The following is an 18,793-nucleotide window of genomic DNA, read 5'->3' on the forward strand; positions in this document are numbered from 1 at the left end:
CCTTGCTTGCATGATGCGGACCCTCTGGACCCTCTGCCTGGCAGGCACTACGGCTGTTGGAAGTGGTGGTGCGTGGGCTAGTCTGAGCAGCATGAGCTCCTCCCTTCCCGCAGTCACACGTGCTGGCGCCTCCATCACCACCCGTAGCCTCCCTACATTTGGCGGCTTAAGGTGGAGTTCCATTTGTAGCAGCAGGATTTTTTTCCCTGGCCTTTGCCTGGGCAGATGCCTGTTACCTCCCATCATGCACAGAGATACAGGCCACAAGAAGCCCCCCGCCAGCTTCAAGATGATCGTCACTCTGATTTGGAATTTTGCACTTGGTAGCAGCGGCAGCTAGCAGTGCCTAGCTTGGCTTCTTATTAACATACAGTTGTGCATGTGCAGGAGCAACAGTGAGAAGAAAGCAAACCTAGGCAGAAGTTGGCTCCTTCCTCTCTCTTTATGTTTGGGTCCACCCCGTTTCAAAATGAGTGAAACTCTGAGCAAAAAACTTCTACTGGGAAGTGGGAGAGAAGCCCTGCCAAGCTGCCCTCATGCAGGTAACTTTTGCAAAGGAGTAGACCAAGTTAGCCGCCATATACTTTGGTGCCTTGTTCAAAGTCTGGAGACATCACTTTTTGGGGCAACGCCAAGAGCCTCGCTTGCATTAGCCCTTCCCCTCGCCCCCTATGTATTGATCAGTTTTATCAATGTATATTGCATTAAGAAGGCTGGGTATCTAATCGCTCCTGGGACAATATTGTGGAGGGGGAATTGGGAAACCCTGCTAGCTCTTAATTAGATCACCACTAAATAGATGCAAAAGGAAAAGAAAAACAGAGGAAAAATCTATTCTGGTACTTGGGCAAAAACTATATGGTAAATTTGGCTTCTACCATAGAGTTTTTGGCCAAATACCAGACCATTATCCCAACATCCCAGATATGATGATGTCACTTCTGAGTCACATAGTGATGTAGACACATAGCTGCATGTGGGATGGATCTCCCTCTTTTTCAGGGTAAATCCCCCCCCCCAGCCAGCCAGCTGATCAGCAGTGGGGAGTGGAGCCTGTCAATGGGAAACCGCCACCTCCACCGGAGGGGGGGGGGTGTCTGGCAACTCGAGTGGAGCCACATACACACATAGAGGAAGCCCAAGTACCAGAAATAGGAGGGGTAATTTTAAAAAATAATATTGGAGGAGAGCAGGAGAATAATGCTAACAGTGAGCAGGAGAATAATGTGAGCAGGAGAATAATGCTAACAGTGTGGTGGCAACTGCCACCAAAACAACACCATTTAAATCTGTACAGCCAATCAGAAGCCTTGCTGGGCAAGAGCCCTATCTGGCTCCATCCATTTTCTAGAAACACTTGATGAGCACCAGGAAAGTTTCAATGGGTGATATGTTAGCAGGCCCGTAGCTACGGTGGGGCTTTTGGGGGCTCTGCCCCCTTTCTTAAAGGCACAGCCCCACAACCTCCAATCCTGAACACCTAATTTTAATTTTTTTTAAAAAATGTAAATTACAGGTGTGCACCCGTGTCATGCCGATCTGAGCCACTGGCAAGCTGAGTCTGGCTGCCCCCAGCGGGCCCTGGCAGGCTGGGCTGCCTGGCTGTTTCACCCCCGTGCCCTCCTCACTCTCCTGGCCTGTGGCCTTCAAGGTAAGCCAGATGTTTCCTGCTCACCCACTCCAGGAGCAGCACGCAGTTTAACAGACAGCTGACTAGGAGGGAGGGGGGAGGAGTGGAAAGTCACCCCAGCCCGGCAGTCTTCCTCTGGATCGGCACTTAGACAGTGTGGGGCGCTGGACCCCAAAGAGCACCCCAAGCAAGGGAGACCCCTAAGTAGTTCCTTCTGTGGGCACCCAACCCACGCTTCCATTTCCTGCAAGGAAAGCCACAGGCTGAAACCCAGGCACAGGTAAAAGCTATTACCCCGGACAGAGCAGGTAAGGCAGTGGGACTGACTGACTTCCAAGGAGGGGTCGCCTTGCCTTAGGGTCAGCAGGGCTTGACGCACGGAAGCGGATTTCCACAGAAAGCGGGTTTCGCCGTGCAAAGCCTCCCAGTGCCTGGCGTGGATGAGATGGGGAGAAGTAACAGCCAGGCGCTATCAGTTGCCAAGAGCAGGCGCTGGGAGCCTCCCAGGCAAGGATGCAAACCTCTGGAATTCCAGATGAGCACTGCAGAAACAGGGCCTAGCTACCCCAAAAAACCCTTAAAAATTTAAAAGCCCCCTGAAAAATAAAATGTTAGCTACGAACCTGCTTTTTGGGACCTTGTTCTATACAAAACCCTCGATGTCTACAGAACTACCTCTCTGCATAAGCTCCACACAACAGCTTAACTCATCTGATCAGGGCCTTCTGCAGGTGCCACCCTGCAAATGGCCAAAATTAACAACCGTCTATACCTGAACATTCTTGATTGTGACTTCCATCTTATAGAATGACCTGCCTGCTGAAGTCAGAAAGGTTCCCATTCCCTTGGCTTTCTGCAAACAAACTGAATGATTCAGGTCGGCTTTTTTTAGACAGGTAAGAGGGCTGTTCAGAAAGATGCTTTGGTAAAGGGGTAGTGCCCGTAAGCTGTACTAGTGTAATTTTCGTTTGCTGTAACTTAAGTATGCCCCTACTAGGTAATCTCTCCGCACTGTTTAACGTTCCATGCTTATTGTTTATTTCAGCTCTGTTGCAACTGCTTGTTTTCACAATTCCGCAGTGCAAGCCCTATTGCTGTAGTTTCTCCAGTTCTGCTTATTGACTACCGTAGTTCAACCCCGTTTTCAACGTGACTGCGCCAACCTTTTCCTTAGTACTCCAGATTGGGCTAACCGCCTTTCATTTTGGATTTTTTTTTTCTGGGTTGATTAACTCATAGAAAGAGCCCACGTTTCTTTGGATGAAATACTTCACCAACCCACTGAGTACATTTCCCCTCCCTACTGATTGGATAAAAGAGGAACGAACGGCCTTTTTTATATATATATTAAAAATTATATCAGTTCCGGGTTACCGATCACGTGTCGTGCCCCCGTCCCGGCCTCCAAGGAGCGCATGCGAAAGGCTACGTAATGGCTCATGAGCAAAACTACCCAATCAGTGCTCGCTTTCTAGCCCTCATTCAAAATCGGCGGCGAAGGCTGCAAATACGGGCTCGGCTCAGTCGCTGTCGCGATGTGATTGACGCGGCCATTAGCCAGTGAGACGGAGCTAGGCTTCGTGGGGGTGGGCGTGTGAGGCGGCAGAGTCGGCTGGTGATGGCGGAACGAGGAGGAGGTGGCAGCGGTAGTGGTGCTAGTGGCGGCGCCAGACCTGGTGGCGGCGAAGGGGACGCTGGCGCGGCGGAGCGTTACAATAATGAGATCAGGTAAGACGAAATATCCCTCTCGATGCCCGCGCTGGCGGTGGAGGTGCTCATGTTCATCGCATGAGCACGAGGCCTTTGTGAGAGCGCGCGCGTGGATCACGGCCGCCCTCCCGCTCGCATCTACCTTGCGATCAGCCTCGAGGCGGAAGCGACCTTTCCGTCTCCGCCCCCCCCCCCCCCCCCCCCCCGTACATTCGCTTCAAGCGTCTTTTTTTCTTGTCAGGGTGAGACTCCCCGTTAATTGCCCCGACCGTTTAACTCTCATTAGGTTTCCCATGTGACTTTGGGCAACGGGCTGGAGGGTAGCGCCCCCCCCCCTTTTAAAAATCGCTCTTCCACAAAGTTTTTTAGATTTGGTGGTGTTGAGGCTACTGAAACTTCTGACCAACTTTCTCTCTGTTGGCGTTTTGTGTGGGGTCGCCAACAGGTCTGGAGAAAAATGTCCTGAGTTCCATGTCATAAAAAAACTTTAGCTGCCCGTTTCCACACGTTAATGGGTGGGGGCGGTCTTGAGACTGCAGTTCTAGGCGCGCTTATGTGAAGCTAAGCCCTGTAATTGTGGGGGTATATTTCTGTGTAACATACTTTTGTTCTGTTAACGAGCTTTATGAAGTGGGTGCAGTGGCCCCAATACTGGTCTAATAGTCTTCTGTTCTTCTGCCACCGGAAAGCACTAGCTTATAGGGAGGGCTGGTAACTCAGTGACAAAGCACATGCAGTGCATGTGTAAGGGGCAGGTTCAAAGACATGTATCTCCAGAAGGTAATGGGAAGGGGGAAACTCAGCCAAAATCTTGGTTGCTAGTCAAAGTAGAAAACACTGGGCCAAAAGCCCTGAGGGTTTTTCACATTAATGTAAGCACTGAAGCACTGGGCATTTATTTGATAAAAAAGGGGTATTTTTCAAATCCACCAAAAAGTTGAGAGAGAATCAGCCAGTAAGTTTTCCTTGCCTGTGCAACATATTAACCAGACAGTTTTATGCCCTGTATGAAGCCTACTTCACTGGCTAAGTTTTCCAGTCATAAATAGACACATCCACGTAGTGAAGACCATGTATTCACAGATACTTGAATTTTTCTCTGTGTACAGGCAGGTTATATATACTGACTACGAAGCTAAATAGTTGTTTGTGACCACCTTACATGCACGTTTCTCACTTTTCCTATAGGAAAGTATAATGTGTTTGTGAGAGGAATGAGAGAGAGTTGTTAAAATAACTTTACACATGTTCGTGCTGGTTGGAAGGCAGTAGTGTGTGCCAGGTCATAACAGCTAAATGAAATGCTAGTTGTTTTGCATCTTATTTGACATTATGGCAGTGTAATCTTATGCAGATTTACTCCAATCGAAGCCTGTTGATTTCAGTGGTCTTAGTCTGAAGTAATTCTTCAAGGTCACCATGTGGTTTAAGACATACTGTAACAGACTATAAGTAATTGAAGCAGTCTGTATCAGGAGCTTATTTCATGTAGGTGTTAATTGATCACTAGGTGTTACGGCAGACTCTGTACACTTGCTCAGTATTATGTGTAGAAGGCAGTGTTGTTTTTTTAAAACTCCAGCATGACCAAGAAACCATGGCAGCCTGTGCAGACTGAGTAGGCCTCTCTGTGTGTTTAATTGCTGCAGTGATGCCAGCAGCTAGGATTTTGGAAGTCTAGGGAAGGATGACCTGAGTTCTCATTGTAAAATAGTGCCAGCTCTCCTCTTGACCAGGCCTGTGTCAAAGGTGAACTGGTGGTAATCCTAGCTGGCTTCCACAGTGAGTGGTGAATGTGAAGAATGTGAAGAAAGAAGGTCAATGTAGCACCTGAAATCTGAATATTCTGGCAGGGTCAGACCTTTTTTTTCCTCAGCCAGGAAAGCAGGTTTTTTTTGGTATGTCTAGTTAATAATAGAAGCTCTGCATAAATAGATAACTGTTGTAATATACCAGCCAACCATTTAATACAATGTTTGTACTTAAAAACAGTCTACTAATTTTTATGGGGGTTTTTGAGCACTGGCATATGAAAATACTTTGTAGTGAATCCACAACAGGGATCTGTTTATGGATATTTTACATAAAGTTAAAAATCATCATTGTATAAGTTATGTATTACTACCAGTTTCATAGAATGTTTCCAGATCTGGCAGAGGAACATTTTTTGTGAAAGAGGTTAATCTAGAGAGCACTAGTTATAATATACTTTTTGTTCTTGAAGACTAATACGTAAGAACAAAACACGTGCTTATTGTATCAGTTACAAAGAATTATTTTTAGTAAAAGCTATCCATGAGCTGCAGCTGGAAAAGGCTGAATTGTATACTTTGCTTAACTGATAAAATATGCTTGGATTTTATATATTCAAGTATTTTTATCAGAAGTAGTAACACAGTGGTAAAAGTAGTATTACGCTGGTGATAGCAGTGGTCATTTAAGGCATCACATCACAAATTTATGCTTTATGTACAGTAAGATAATTTCTAAACATCTTGATGCTATACAGCTTCTTAAATTGGAAGGTGTCTGAATAATGAGTGTTGAATTATGTGTCTGTTGTCGTTCACCACCTTATAACCTTTGTTTTTTTCAATTTTGAGTCATCATGCCAACATTGGTATTGCACTGGCACTAAATGGTGGGCAAAATTGTTTTCCTGAGAGCATCAGAAGAGCGTTTGTTGGTTACAAAGGTGAACTTTTTTCTATATATACATTTACTAAGATACATCAAAGGGGGCAGGGTGGTACAGTGGGGTTGCTGTAGGTCACAAGTGAAAAGGATGTAGATGTTACCATCCAAGTGTGTGGTGGATGCCCATTCACATTATACAATGTAACCAGTGGGTGCCATGGAATTTAGCACTAGCAACAAGTGCAGGAAGCCTAGGTTATACATAGAAGAGTTATTGGTTTTGTACCTCATGTTTGAGGTGCTTTGGTAACTAGGCCTGTGGGAGGGAAACTTGTGCAGTTCCTTTCCATTCTAAGTTGCCCCAGTCTAGATAATTTTTCTAACACATTTAAATTGTGAGGGTAAAGCTTGGAGCCCCAGAATTGTTCATGAGAATGTTTGGCACAATGTTTTGGTTCGCTTATAACATCAGTGCCCTTTCAGTGATCAAGCTTGAAGACAGAACTGCTTTGTTTTGATTTTGTCCACAGAATGGCTCAACAGCAAGCATTGAGATTTCGTGGTCCAGCTCCCCCACCAAACACTGTCATGAGAGGCCCACCACCTCTTATGCGCCCACCACCACCTTTTGGTATGATGCGAGGTCCACCACCACCTCCTCGGCCTCCTTTTGGACGACCTCCATTTGATCCAAATATGCCTCCAATGCCGCCCCCGGGAGGAATTCCTCCACCTATGGGACCGCCGCATTTACAGGTAAAATTGTTATGGGGATGCACATTTTATAAAGGTGAAAGATTGTTGTTGTTGTATGTGAAATGTGATCTCTTATTTGCTATTAGCAATGCAAACTGTTTCTGTGCAAAACATTTTAGTAGTCTGGTAATATTAAGTCTCTGAGTTTTTTGCTGTTGCCTGTTCTATCATTTCCTTGAACTACCTTAATTCTGGATACCCCTCCCCGTTTAACAGTTTTGGCATGTCAGTTTGCATAGAACACATGCCTTTTCACTCTGTTCCGGCCAACAATGTGTCTTCCTTCAACTCTTATTTCCACTTGGCTATTAATTTGCTCACCTCTGTTTCTCCTTTATTTCTGGTTCCTTTGTCCTGCTTTCTTTATTTAGGCTTGAGTTGCCTTTGCATTCAGCTTCCCAGATTGTAGTTTCTCTGGCAGTCCAGCTCTTTGGTTTCATTTTCACAAGAACTGCTTTCCTCCATAGATCCTGTGTGAAACTTTCTTTATTGTTGCCATCTTTCCTCTTTTCCCAGCCCCTTTCAACTTTGGCCTTTTGTGCTTTCCTTTCCTTCACTATTGTCTTAATGGTTGTAGCCTTATTTTCCCCCTTTCTTCCACTACCTTTGCAGATTTTTTTGTCCTTCATCTCACGTACCAATTAGATTTGCTTTCCATGCAGCTGCTCCTGTCCCTGAGTCAGGGATGGGAATTTGGCATACTGAGAGTGGCTAAGGAGTATCAGTCTTGTTCTTGTGAATCTAGCCCAACAATACTATAACACAGAGTGTTTTCCTCTTCAGATATGCAACCAGATTGTGGACTTCCCTGCTGCCTTTTCAGCAGTTTGAATTGTAATGAAATGTCCCTACTGTAAGGTTGTTCTACAGACAGACTAATTTTTTCACTGCCAAACAGAGGCCATGCTGATTGTAACATACTGCTGACTGAAAAGCAGCATAATTATCAACATTCTGTGATATCACTGAAATTCAAACACTAGCTAGAGAACAATTTGTCAGCTGGGGGAGTTCTAGTTTTCTTGTCATTGTGAAGACAACACAGTATATTCAGTAATTACCTATTGCCAAATTTTAGGCACTATGCAAACAAATCCAATACCTTTATTGGCATAAAATATCAAATACACATGCAGCATAGAGCCTCAAGATAGGCTGGAGGGGTATCACATTCCGAATTGCCTTAATATGAGCCTCTCCTCCTAGATACCTCATAAAAGAAATTTGCTACAGGTTCCAGAATTTCTATATTATGCAAAGACAATAAAGAACTAATTTTATGCTCATCAGATTGGCCCAAAAGGGGGTCCAACACAAGTTCAATATAAACAATACGGATGTCACAGTGGAATTTACAGTACAATAGCACATGTCCAATGGATTTGATTTCCCCCATCCCACAGGGGCACAATCTATCTTTATAGGGAATTTTGTTGAACCTTCCCGATAGAACAGCTGAGGGAAGGACGTCGAACCATGCTAGCATGAAAGCCCTACGAAGATGGGGCTGAATCAGTCTTGCCAGGTATCCTGAGGAAATATGGCTAAAAGAAAGTCCCATACTCACGGAGAGCAATGTCTGTGCGCAAGTCTTCTCAGATCTTGCACCTCTATATCGAAAAGTCTTTGTTTGAGTAAGGCAAAAGCCTTCTGCTCAGACAAAAGTACCAAGTCATCAAAACTAAAGCCGATTATAGAAATTGTTTTCTCTATATTAATCAACCAAGTCGATAGATGGGATTCAGTTAACATTTGCACCACACGACTGTTTGGGCCAGATCTAAAATGAAGGCGCAGCCAAAATTTGAAGGTTATGATCCATGCCATCGTAATTAACCGTCTTTGGACTTTAGTGTTTAAAGCTGATTTGTTATCCACTACTGGTACTAATTGTGGTTTGTTGTGACATCTAAATTTACAAGTCATCGTTTGTTGAGCAGCTGCATCCCTTGCAACCACCTAGCCAGTTAGATCTTGAGGACTAACCAGAGTGTTAAATTATCCATAGTTTAATCAAACTGTAGTTTATTACAGCATCTGAATGCATCCAATGAGAATTCAAATATATATCATTTCTGTCGAACATGATTTTTTTTATAACAATGTTCCATTAAAAAGGTAAAGGTTCCCTTGCTCGAAAGCCAGTCGAATCCGACTCTAGGGTTGCGGTGCTCATCTCCGTTTCAAAGCCGAAGAGCCAGCGCTGTCCGAAGACATTTCCGTGGTCATGTGACCGGCATGACTAAACACCAAGGCGCACGGAACGCTGTTACCTTCCCACCAAAGTGGTACCTATTTATCTACTTGCAATTTCTTGCTTTCGAACTGCTAGGTTGGCAGGAGCTGGAACTAGAGACGGGAGCTCACTCCGTCTTGCGGCACCCGGGTCTCGAACTGCTGAGCTACTGACCTTCCATTACTGTTCTATTAATTTCAGCTTTTTAAACCTCACAATATTTGTAGGCAACTTCTTGTCAAATGTAGAAGTTTAGCTCTAGTGCTTGCTTGTACTAATGTGATAGCTTGGTCTTGAACTTGAGAGTATGGATGTAAACTCGTTGGACATTTTGAAGGCATGATATTTTGCCTTTAGGAAAAAATAAATCTTGGGGGAAATTTGAATAGATACAGTACTAGTACTTACTTTCATTATTAAATCAAAATTTTCTGTAGTGTGCCCTGACCTGGGTAGCCCAGGCAAGCCTGATCTCCTCAGATCTTGGAAGCAAAGAAGGGCTGACCCTGACAAGTACTTGAAAGGGAGACCTCCAAGGAATACCAGGGCCGAGACGCAGATACAGGCAATCAAGCCACCTCTCTGAAAATGTCCTAGACCCACTAGGAGTCACTGGAAATCACCATGACTTCCAGGCTCACAAGCACACACACACATGCCCACACATACAAATACGCCCCCCCCCAACATTTCTTTACTGCTTTAGTATAAGAAACACATGGGGTCGCAAAGAGTCGGACTCAACTATGCGACTCAACAACAACAATAAGAAACACATTACACGTAACTTAGTTCTATACTGCATAGCACATGTAAGACATGAAGCTATAAGCTGTATTATAAGGTGCTTAATTATGTATTAGCTTTTGCCAGTTTTGAAACAAGAGAACAAGTGGGGAACGTGCAAGGACTTGAGGGGTTATATTCCCAATATTCTTTTTCTCAACACTATTTCCTCTTTCTCTTTTGGCACCTCCCATATCCTTTCCCCCTCCTTCTTCCCACACACCAGCCAATCTTTCATTTATCTGCCACTCCCAGTCTTCAGCATTATTTTACTTCATTTATGCCCCACCTTTCTCCTAAATGGGAAGTAACAGCAGCTTACACCATTCTCCTCCTCTGTTTTAGCTTGACAAAAAAGACTGAGAGTGAGTAATTGACCCAGGGTCACCTAGCAGATTTTAGCCAAGATACAACCAATTACCTACAGTGTGACTTGGACAACATTTTATTTAACACCCAGTGACCCTATGAGGTAGGCTAGGCTGAGAATGTGTAACTGACTCAAGATCACTCATTGGGCTTCTATAGCGGAGTGATGAGTCAAACTTGAGTCTGTAAAGAACTGTAAAGAATTTATGAATTGCCTCACTTTTTTGAAAGAAATTTCCTTCACCGGAAAGATACCTGTTGTACTGTATTTGAGGTAAAAATTAGTGACTTTCTGACAAAAAAACCACCATTTGAAAGGGCAAACTGGTCAAAGTTACAATTAATTACATTTTACAAGTAAAAATAATTTCACATGTGTATTAATTTAGACTGCTTGCAGCCACATTTTTTAGTAGCTGGAGTTTCTTAACCGTCAGTAAAGAGCAGCCTCACATATAGTGTGTAATAGTAATCTAGTGTAGATGTTACTAAGGCTGAAGCAATAAAATAGGAGTTACGAAAAGATTAAGCAAAGGGCCAGACTTCACCTGGCACTACAAAGATGACAAAAATAGTATCAAGCAAATATCGCTCAAGAGGAAATTCTACAGTTATGTCACATGCACAGAACAGCCAGTAGGGGGCAGCCTGAAGACTGTAGTTGGCACACTTGGACATATGGGAGGAAATAGTGTGGGTCCTAGGTCTTGAAGGGCCTTAAGGTCATAACCCCACCTTGAATTGGACTTGGAAACAAACTGGCAACCAATGTAGCTGCTTTAAGTTGAGTGAGATATGTTCCCAATGGCTAGTCCGTAACTGTCGTATTCTGAACCAGCTACAGTTTCTGGATTACCTTCAAGGGCAGCCCAGTGTAGAACACATCACAGTTATCCAACCATGAGGTTATAGGAACATGGATCAACATGGCCAAATTGTCTCAGTCTGAGAGAGGACAGAGCTGGCAAACCAGGTGTAGCTGATAGAAAGCACTCTTGACCACTAAGATGACCTACTTTTCAAACAGCATGGTTGGGCCTTTGAATACCTCCAAACTCTTAATCTGTTTAGCAAAAGCCTACTCTGTTCCAACCAAGACAAATGGAACCAAACCCTCTAAAAAACCTTCCTTACCAGCATCACCCCTCTCTAGTCTGGATTCAGTTTCAGCTTGTTTTGCCTTAGCCACCTATCACAGCCTCAGAGCACCAGTTTAGAGCCAAGGTGCATGCATCTGGGGGGCTAGATAATGATATTCAGAGGTGGCTTCCACCTGCATATTGATAACTCCCAATCCTGAACTTCCAGACGATCTTATGTCAGCTGTCATGCTTTCTTTGTTTACCTTCATCCCTGCCTTTGCGCAGCTGCACATGCTTGCTTTGCTTGGCTACCATGGGTAACATAAGGGAGGCACTCTCCCCCCCCCCCGGCGAACTGGCTCAGCCAGATGGCGCTATCAGTATAACTTTGAAGGGAAGGGAGGGCTTGAATTCCACTACGGGTGTGAATATTTCTGCTCTCATGGGATTGGGGTGAGTCTCCCGTTCATGATGTAATCTGCCACCCGGAGGATTCCCGCCCCCGTGCTTGGATTTCATTTGCTTAACTAGATGCAGCATCCTAGTATATGTATGGAGCCCCTTGCAGCCATCGTTATTCCTGACAATGTACCTGTACCACTTGGCAACAGACTAGTATTCCAATAACACATAACCTTTTCAGGAGAGTGTGTTTGGACCTGCTTGCTGTTGACCCTGACAGAATTGTCAGGAATCCTTTTTCGTCCATCGGCCCGAGTCTCTCCTAACCAGGATGAGTGGTTCCGGTGGTACGGGGGTACCCACCATGGTGCCCACAACAGAACCCACAATGACGGCACCCGTTCTCCCCCCGACAACTATGGGTACGGGGGGTGCCAGTGACGACTGCCCTGCTGACGACGGCAAGCCCTGGAGGGCTGGTGACTACCGATGGAGGAACCACCCCTTGGCCAGCATTTATCCCAGTGCATTTGGGGAAGGGAGTAACTTACTGCCGCAAGGACCGGGATTGGGGCCGCCATTTGGGGGACTCCCCGCAGACTACTTGGTCATTGCCAGGGAGTCGGAGTTGGGACAATGTGTATGACCCACGGCTGAGCTCGGGGAGCTTTGGAGTGACCCTGAGCAGATCCATCAGGTTCCCATCGAGGTCTTCGATAAGCCTGGGAAGGGACGTAGATGGGAGGCTGGATGGCCTGGAACTGGACTGCCGCACAATAATGCGGGACATGGAGCAGCTGCTCCAGACCTTACCGGGGATGGTAGCCCAGGCAGTGCAGACTCAACTGGCCGCACAACGGGGGCCCCCAGTAATCCCCCCTTGGCCCGCCGGTCCCTCTGCCACCACCACTGCCGCCGCCTCGTCCCCCCCAGATTCCACTGCCAGCGCCGCCTCCTCCTCCTTCCCCCCGTGGCTGCTACCCGCGGTCCCGATGGCTCCGCCAGCCATGCTAAGGATTTACTGGATGTTACCTTTGATGGCGATCCAGAAAACCTCTCCTTCTTTGTTGTACGGGTGATGAAGTTTGTGGAATGGTGGTGGGCTCAGTTGTTCCCGGACGAGGAGCAACAAGTGGACTTTATCGCTTCCCACTTGCGGGGGGGTGGCAACAAGCTGGTATGTGAGTCTCCACAACTTGGATGCGGTGGAGCTGGGGAGCGTAGATGCGTTTATGTGGGCACTGTGAGCCCGATTCGAGGACCACACCGCTCCTGAGAAGGCGGAAGCGTTCCTCTGCACATTATGTGTTTGGACAATGCGGTAGTGGCGGGAAGGGCGTCAGCGACACCCCACCCCAAGGTGAAACCAGCCCCGCTGAAAGTCTCGGTCTGAGAGCAACGGATGAGCAACAGTGGTGTCTGAAATGTGGGAATCGGGGCCACTTCGCAGCAAACTGCCCGGTGGGGGAGGCTTCAGGGTTGGGGGGGAGAGAAGGTGACAAGCACCAAGTCAACATGGCTCCCAAGAAAGGGACGGCGAAAATCAGAACCCCCTGTGCGCTGCAAGCTGAGGTGGAAGTGCTTGATCCAGGATCAAAGGATTAAGTGAGGAGGAGGAGATGGAACTAGCGGGAAAAGGCCAGGTCCTGCTGTAAGTGGCGCAGCGCAGCAGGACCCATCCACAGAGGCGCCTAAAGTGGTGAGCGGCTATCCACCCCTTTTTTGTGACTGTTACAATCATGAACCCCGCCATGGTCTGGGGTCTCATTGACTCGGAATGCGGGCGGGACCTGATTAACCCCTCTTTAGTGTCGGGACTGGAGGTGGCCGTGGTTAGATTGGCCGAGCCATTAATTTTTACCCAAATGGATGGATCCTCGATGAAAGAGCCTTGTAGGTTCGAGACTATGCCATTGCGTATGGGGGCTGGCAATCATTGGGAAGATCGAACTTTTGTAGTGTCACCCAGAGCTCGGTTTCCCTTGGTATTGGGAAACCCTTGCCCCATGGACATGATGCATATATATTGTGGAGCAACAGGGTGATAAACTTCATCTCCCCTAAGTGTCGACACCATGTGTGGGACCTGAAGTAGCTCCTGATAGCGAACTAGCTCGTGCGTGTTTGGCTACAGAGGAACTCGCCAAAATCCCAAGGGAGTATAGAGAGTTAACATGGGTGTTTGAAGAGGAAGAAGCTGATGGGCTCCCACCCCACCGCAACTCTGACTGCGAGATCGAGTTATTGCCAGGGCATAAAATGCTGAAGGGGAAGCTCTATACTATGAGCTCCGGTGAGAAAGAGTAGTTGCGGAAGTTTATAGATAAAAATTTGGCCAGGGGATTTATCCAGCCGGCTGCTTCCCCGTTTGCAGCCCCCGTCCTCTTCTGGAAAAAGAAAGGTGGGGGTTTAAGACTGTGTACAGACTATCATGGATTGAATGCAGTCTCGTCCACAAATGCCTACCCCATGCCATTGATCAAAGATCTCTTTGCTGAAGCTGCTAAGGGAAAGATCTTTTCTAAGCTTGATTTGCGAGATTCCTATTTCCGGGTGCATATACGGGAGGGGGATGAATACAAGACAGCTTTCAGCACCCCCCCTAGGCCAATTCGAGTACCTGGTGATGCCATTCGGCCTCCAGGGGGCTCCGGGAGTTTTTATGAACCTAATAAATGAAGTGTTGCACAAGCACCTGTTCAAAGGGGTTCTGGTCTACTTGGATGACATTTTATTGTACTCCCCCGATAAAGCCTCTCATGTGCAGTTGGGTGAGAGAGGTGCTACAGACGTTACACAAGCATAAACTATTTGCCAAACTATCAAAATGCGAGTTCCATAAGACTGAAATTGACTTTCTCGGCTATCCCATCTCTCAAAGGGGGATAGAGATGGACCCAGGGAAGGTGAAAGATGTCCTGGGGTGGGAGGCTCCCGAAACTCGCCGGCAGCTTCAAAGTTTCTTAGGTTTCGCTAATTTCCATAGAAATTTCCGGCCAAACTTTGCCCAAGTGAGTCTGCCCCTGACTGACTTATTGAAAACCAAAGGGAAGGGGCCAGCTGCCACTAAGCCCAGGGCAAGACTGGAGTGGACTCCCAAGTGCCAAAAAGTGTTCAGTCAACTAAAGGCTCTGTTTACAACAGAACCAGTGTTGGCGCATCCAGATGAAACAAAAAAAATTGTGGTCCAAGTGGATGCGTTGGATGTCGCTATGGGCGGTGCGATCCTGCAAGAAGGGCCAGATGGCAAGCTCCATCCCGTGGTGTATGTCTTTCACAAATTTAACGACACAGAAAGAAATTGGTCGCTATGGGATAAGGAAGCAGGAGCAATCCGACACGTGCTCTCCATGTGGAGGCACTGGTTGGAGGGGGCGCGAGTACCGTTTGAGGTTTGGACTGATCATAAAAACCTTGAAGTGATCCGCACCCCTCGCAACTTGAATGCCAAGTAGCTTTGGTGGGCTGATTTTTCCTCAAAGTTTCAATTCATGTCGCACCATTTCCCAGGCAAGTCAAACTCCCTGGCTGATGCTTTGTCCCGCCTCTCACAACACGATAGCCAAAGGGAGGTGGTACTAGACTCCATGTTTACGCCTTCCCAATTGGGTGGGGCCGTAACGACATGACAGCAAGCGAGGGAAAATCTCCCCCTTTCCCCTCCCATGGGGGGCTGGGAAGCCAAATTTGCCTCCGCCCCCTTGAAATCTGACGTGGATGAAGTGAGGGCGGCGGGGGACTTGGAACAACGGGACAATGGCTGCTGGTATAAAGAAAAAAACCTGTTTGTTCCAAAACTATTGCAGGGGGACGTGTTAGCCACAGTTCATGGATCTAAGCCGGCTGGCCATTTGGGCTTTGTAAAATCACTGCATCTTTTACAGAGGCAATTCTAGTGGCCACACATGCGCAAGGATTTATCACTGTATGTGCACTCATGTCAAATCTGCATTATGTGTAAGCCTAGACTGGGGAAGCCCCCAGGGCTCTTAAAGCCACTGCTGACTCCCAGCAGACCATTGGAGGTGATTTCTATGGATTTTATCACAGACTTACCTCTCAGCAAGTCTATGACTGTAATTTGGGTAGTCGTGGACCTGTTTTCCAAACAGGCGCATTTCATCCCATTTCCCGGTCTGCCAACTGCCCGATCGTTAGTGAAAGCTTTCCTCCAACATGTATTTAGACTTCACACATTGCCAATCAAGATAATCATGGATTGCGGATCCCAGTTCGTTTCGAAGTTTTGGGGGGAACTAACAGACCTTATGGGGGTGGAACGGGCCCTAAGCAGTGCTTACCACCTAGAGACTGATGGCCAATCAGAACGAGTGAATCAAACCCTAGAGCAATATCTATGCTGTTTCACCAATTTCCAACAAGATGATTGGGTAGACTTGCTGCCCTTGGCTGAATTCTGTTATAATAATGCTATTCATTCATCCATGGGGGTTTCACCTTTTAAGGCTGCTCTGGGCTATGACAGTCCCCCGGTCCCCTTCCTCACCGCATTTTTGGGAGAAGGGGGTGATGCCGCGGATTGGTGTGCAACACAGAGAGACTCTTTACTGGAAATCGGTGAGACTCTGGATGCTCCCAAGGCAGCTTACAAGCACCAGGCTGACAAGAAAAGGGTGGAGGGTTAGGATTTGCAGCCTGGAGACTGTGTGTTATGTGTCCACCAACAACTTGAGACTCTCTCAGTCCTGTCGGAAATTGGCGTGGAAGTACATCAGACCTTTTAAAGTGATAAGGCTGATTAATGATGTGACTGTAGAGTTTGATTTACCTAAAAATCTAAAACATGTCCATCCAATTTTCCATTTCAACCTTTTGAAGCCCAGTCCAGGTCCTAATCAATGGCGCCCTGAACCGACGGTGCCTCCCCCTATCATGGTGGAGGGTGAAGAACATTGCGAGATCTCTAGCATTTTGGACTCTAAACTAAAACGTTGTCAGGCGTCTCCTGGGTCTGCGAGGTAGCGCCCCCTGTGGCCGTGTTGGGAGGGCGGACAGGCGGTCCAGGTGAGGGGTGAGAGCAATAAAGGGGTGGGGTGGAGGGGCCTCAGATGGGCAGGAGACAGGGTTAAGTGCACCCCGGGCGTCCCTCTGCCAGCATGCTGCAATCGTTCACGAAGGTTCTCTCCACCTTCCGTTCTCTCTCTCTCTTGCCCGCTACTAGTCCCAGCGTGCTCTTCCTCCCTGGCCCCTTCCCCTTGCCGCCTTTTATGTTCCCGTCCCCGCTCCCAGGACCTCCCTTCCGCCCCGGGGTCTAAGCCCTGCCCCTCTTTATTTGCCGTCACGCTGAGAGGGCGTATCCCCGTTTGTTTCCCGTACGTTGGCGGCGGTTCTGGCGGGCTCTGGGCCGCGCCGCTCCCCAGCTCCCGGCCCAAGCTCTGGGCCTGCCTGCTCCATCCTCCTCACTGTGGCTGCCGCTGCCCCGCAGTCCCCGGTCTTGCCTCCTGGCTCGGCCGGGGAGCTGCTTGCCGTGGGGTCCTGTCTCGCTCGTCTCCCGTCTTGGAGGGGCCGGTTCCTGCCCCGGTGGCAAGTTAAGAGGGATTGGACTCGTGGGGGTTGGCGGGAGCCCATTTCTCCGGCCCGCGACCCCTGGAGCGGGACAAACGTGGATGTTTGTACTACCTTGTGGAGTGGGTGCATTTTGGTCCCCAGCACCGAGAATGGGTGGAAATAGGGGATATTTGGGCCCCTGACCTCTTGCGTGATTTTCACGAATGTCTCCCGGGGAAACCGGGAGGTCTCCCGGGCATTCCGGGAGGGGGCTGATTTTCTTTTGAGGGGACAGTATTTAAGATAGCTGTCATGCTTTCTTTGTTTACCTTCATCCCTGCCTTTGTGCAACCGCACATGTTTGCTTTGCTTGGCTACCGTGGGTAACATAAGGGAGGCGCTCTTTCCCCCCTGTGAGAACTGGCTCAGCCAGACAGTGCTATCAATATAACCTTGAAGGGAAGGGAGGGCTTGAATTCCACTAGGGGGTTGGCGGGAGCCCATTTCTCCGGCCCGCGACCCCTGGAGCGGGACAAACGTGGATGTTTGTACTACCTTGTGGAGTGGGTGCATTTTGGTCCCCAGCACCGAGAATGGGTGGAAATAGGGGATATTTGGGCCCCTGACCTCTTGCGTGATTTTCACGAATGTCTCCCGGGGAAACCGGGAGGTCTCCCGGGCATTCCGGGAGGGGGCTGATTTTCTTTTGAGGGGACAGTATTTAAGATAGCTGTCATGCTTTCTTTGTTTACCTTCATCCCTGCCTTTGTGCAACCGCACATGTTTGCTTTGCTTGGCTACCGTGGGTAACATAAGGGAGGCGCTCTTTCCCCCCTGTGCGAACTGGCTCAGCCAACCTTGAAGGGAAGGGAGAGCTTGAATTCCACTACGGGTGTGAATATTTCTGCTCTCAAGGGATTGGGGTGAGTCTCCCATTCATGATGTAATATCCCGCCGGGAGAATTCCCACGTACGCGCTTGGATTTCATTTGCTTAGCTAGATGCAGCATCCTAGTGTATGTATGGAGCCCCTTGCAGCCATCGTTATTCCTGACAATGTACCTGTACCACTTGGCAACAGACTAGTATTCCAATAAAACATAGCCTTTTCAGGAGAGTGTGTTTGGACCTGCTTGCTGTTGACCCTGACATCTTATTCAGTGGCCTTATATAGATATTGAAGACCTGGGTGAAAGAATAGAACCTGGTGAAGAAAATTCCACCCAGCTGATACTGCTCCTCTAGTGGAAACTCTGTGTCCAATCAGACTAAAAGACAAACCACCAAGGGGTGAGCCAGTGAGGTGTGCTAATTAGTGTCAGACTAGGAGATACTGCTTTGAATCCTCACTCTATCATGGAAGCTTGCTAGGTAACTTTGACTCCAGTGTTCCCTCTAAGCTGAGTTAGTGTGAGCTAGCTCAGTTTTTTAGCCTCCGGCTCACACATTTTTGTCTTAGTGCATAGAGAATGGCTCCAGAGGAAACTAATTTATGCAGTAGCCAAATCACTTGCTCATAACTTTAATGCCAGTAGCTCACAAAGTAGAATTTTTGCTCACAAGACTCCACAGCTTAAAGGGAGTATTACTTGAGCCAGTCACATACTCTCAGCCTAAACTACCTCACAGGGTTGTTGTGAAGATAGAATGGAGGAGAAGAGAAAGATGTAAGACACT

The 18,793-nt window shown here is 47.6% G+C and overlaps 1 protein-coding gene across 5 annotated transcripts in view; it reads left to right on the forward strand.

The window, feature by feature from the left end:
- Window positions 1–3,230: 3,230 nt before the first annotated feature.
- TCERG1 (transcription elongation regulator 1) overlaps window positions 3,231–18,793 on the forward strand; it is an 81,366-nt gene continuing 65,803 nt past the window's right edge. For 4 of the 5 annotated variants that reach the window (XM_015413614.1, XM_015413615.1, XM_015413616.1 and 1 more), the window contains exons 1-2: window positions 3,231–3,358; window positions 6,508–6,733. In XM_015413614.1, coding sequence (XP_015269100.1) covers window positions 3,249–3,358; window positions 6,508–6,733 — 336 coding nt within the window. In that variant the 5' untranslated portion in view covers window positions 3,231–3,248. Of the gene's footprint in view, window positions 3,359–5,943; window positions 6,036–6,507; window positions 6,734–18,793 lie in introns of all 5 variants that reach the window. The other variant, XM_015413618.1, reaches the window with a different exon arrangement.

This window comes from Gekko japonicus, unplaced genomic scaffold, assembly GCF_001447785.1.
Source record: "Gekko japonicus isolate JY-2015 unplaced genomic scaffold, Gekko_japonicus_V1.1 scaffold373, whole genome shotgun sequence".
Lineage (NCBI taxonomy): Eukaryota > Metazoa > Chordata > Lepidosauria > Squamata > Gekkonidae > Gekko > Gekko japonicus.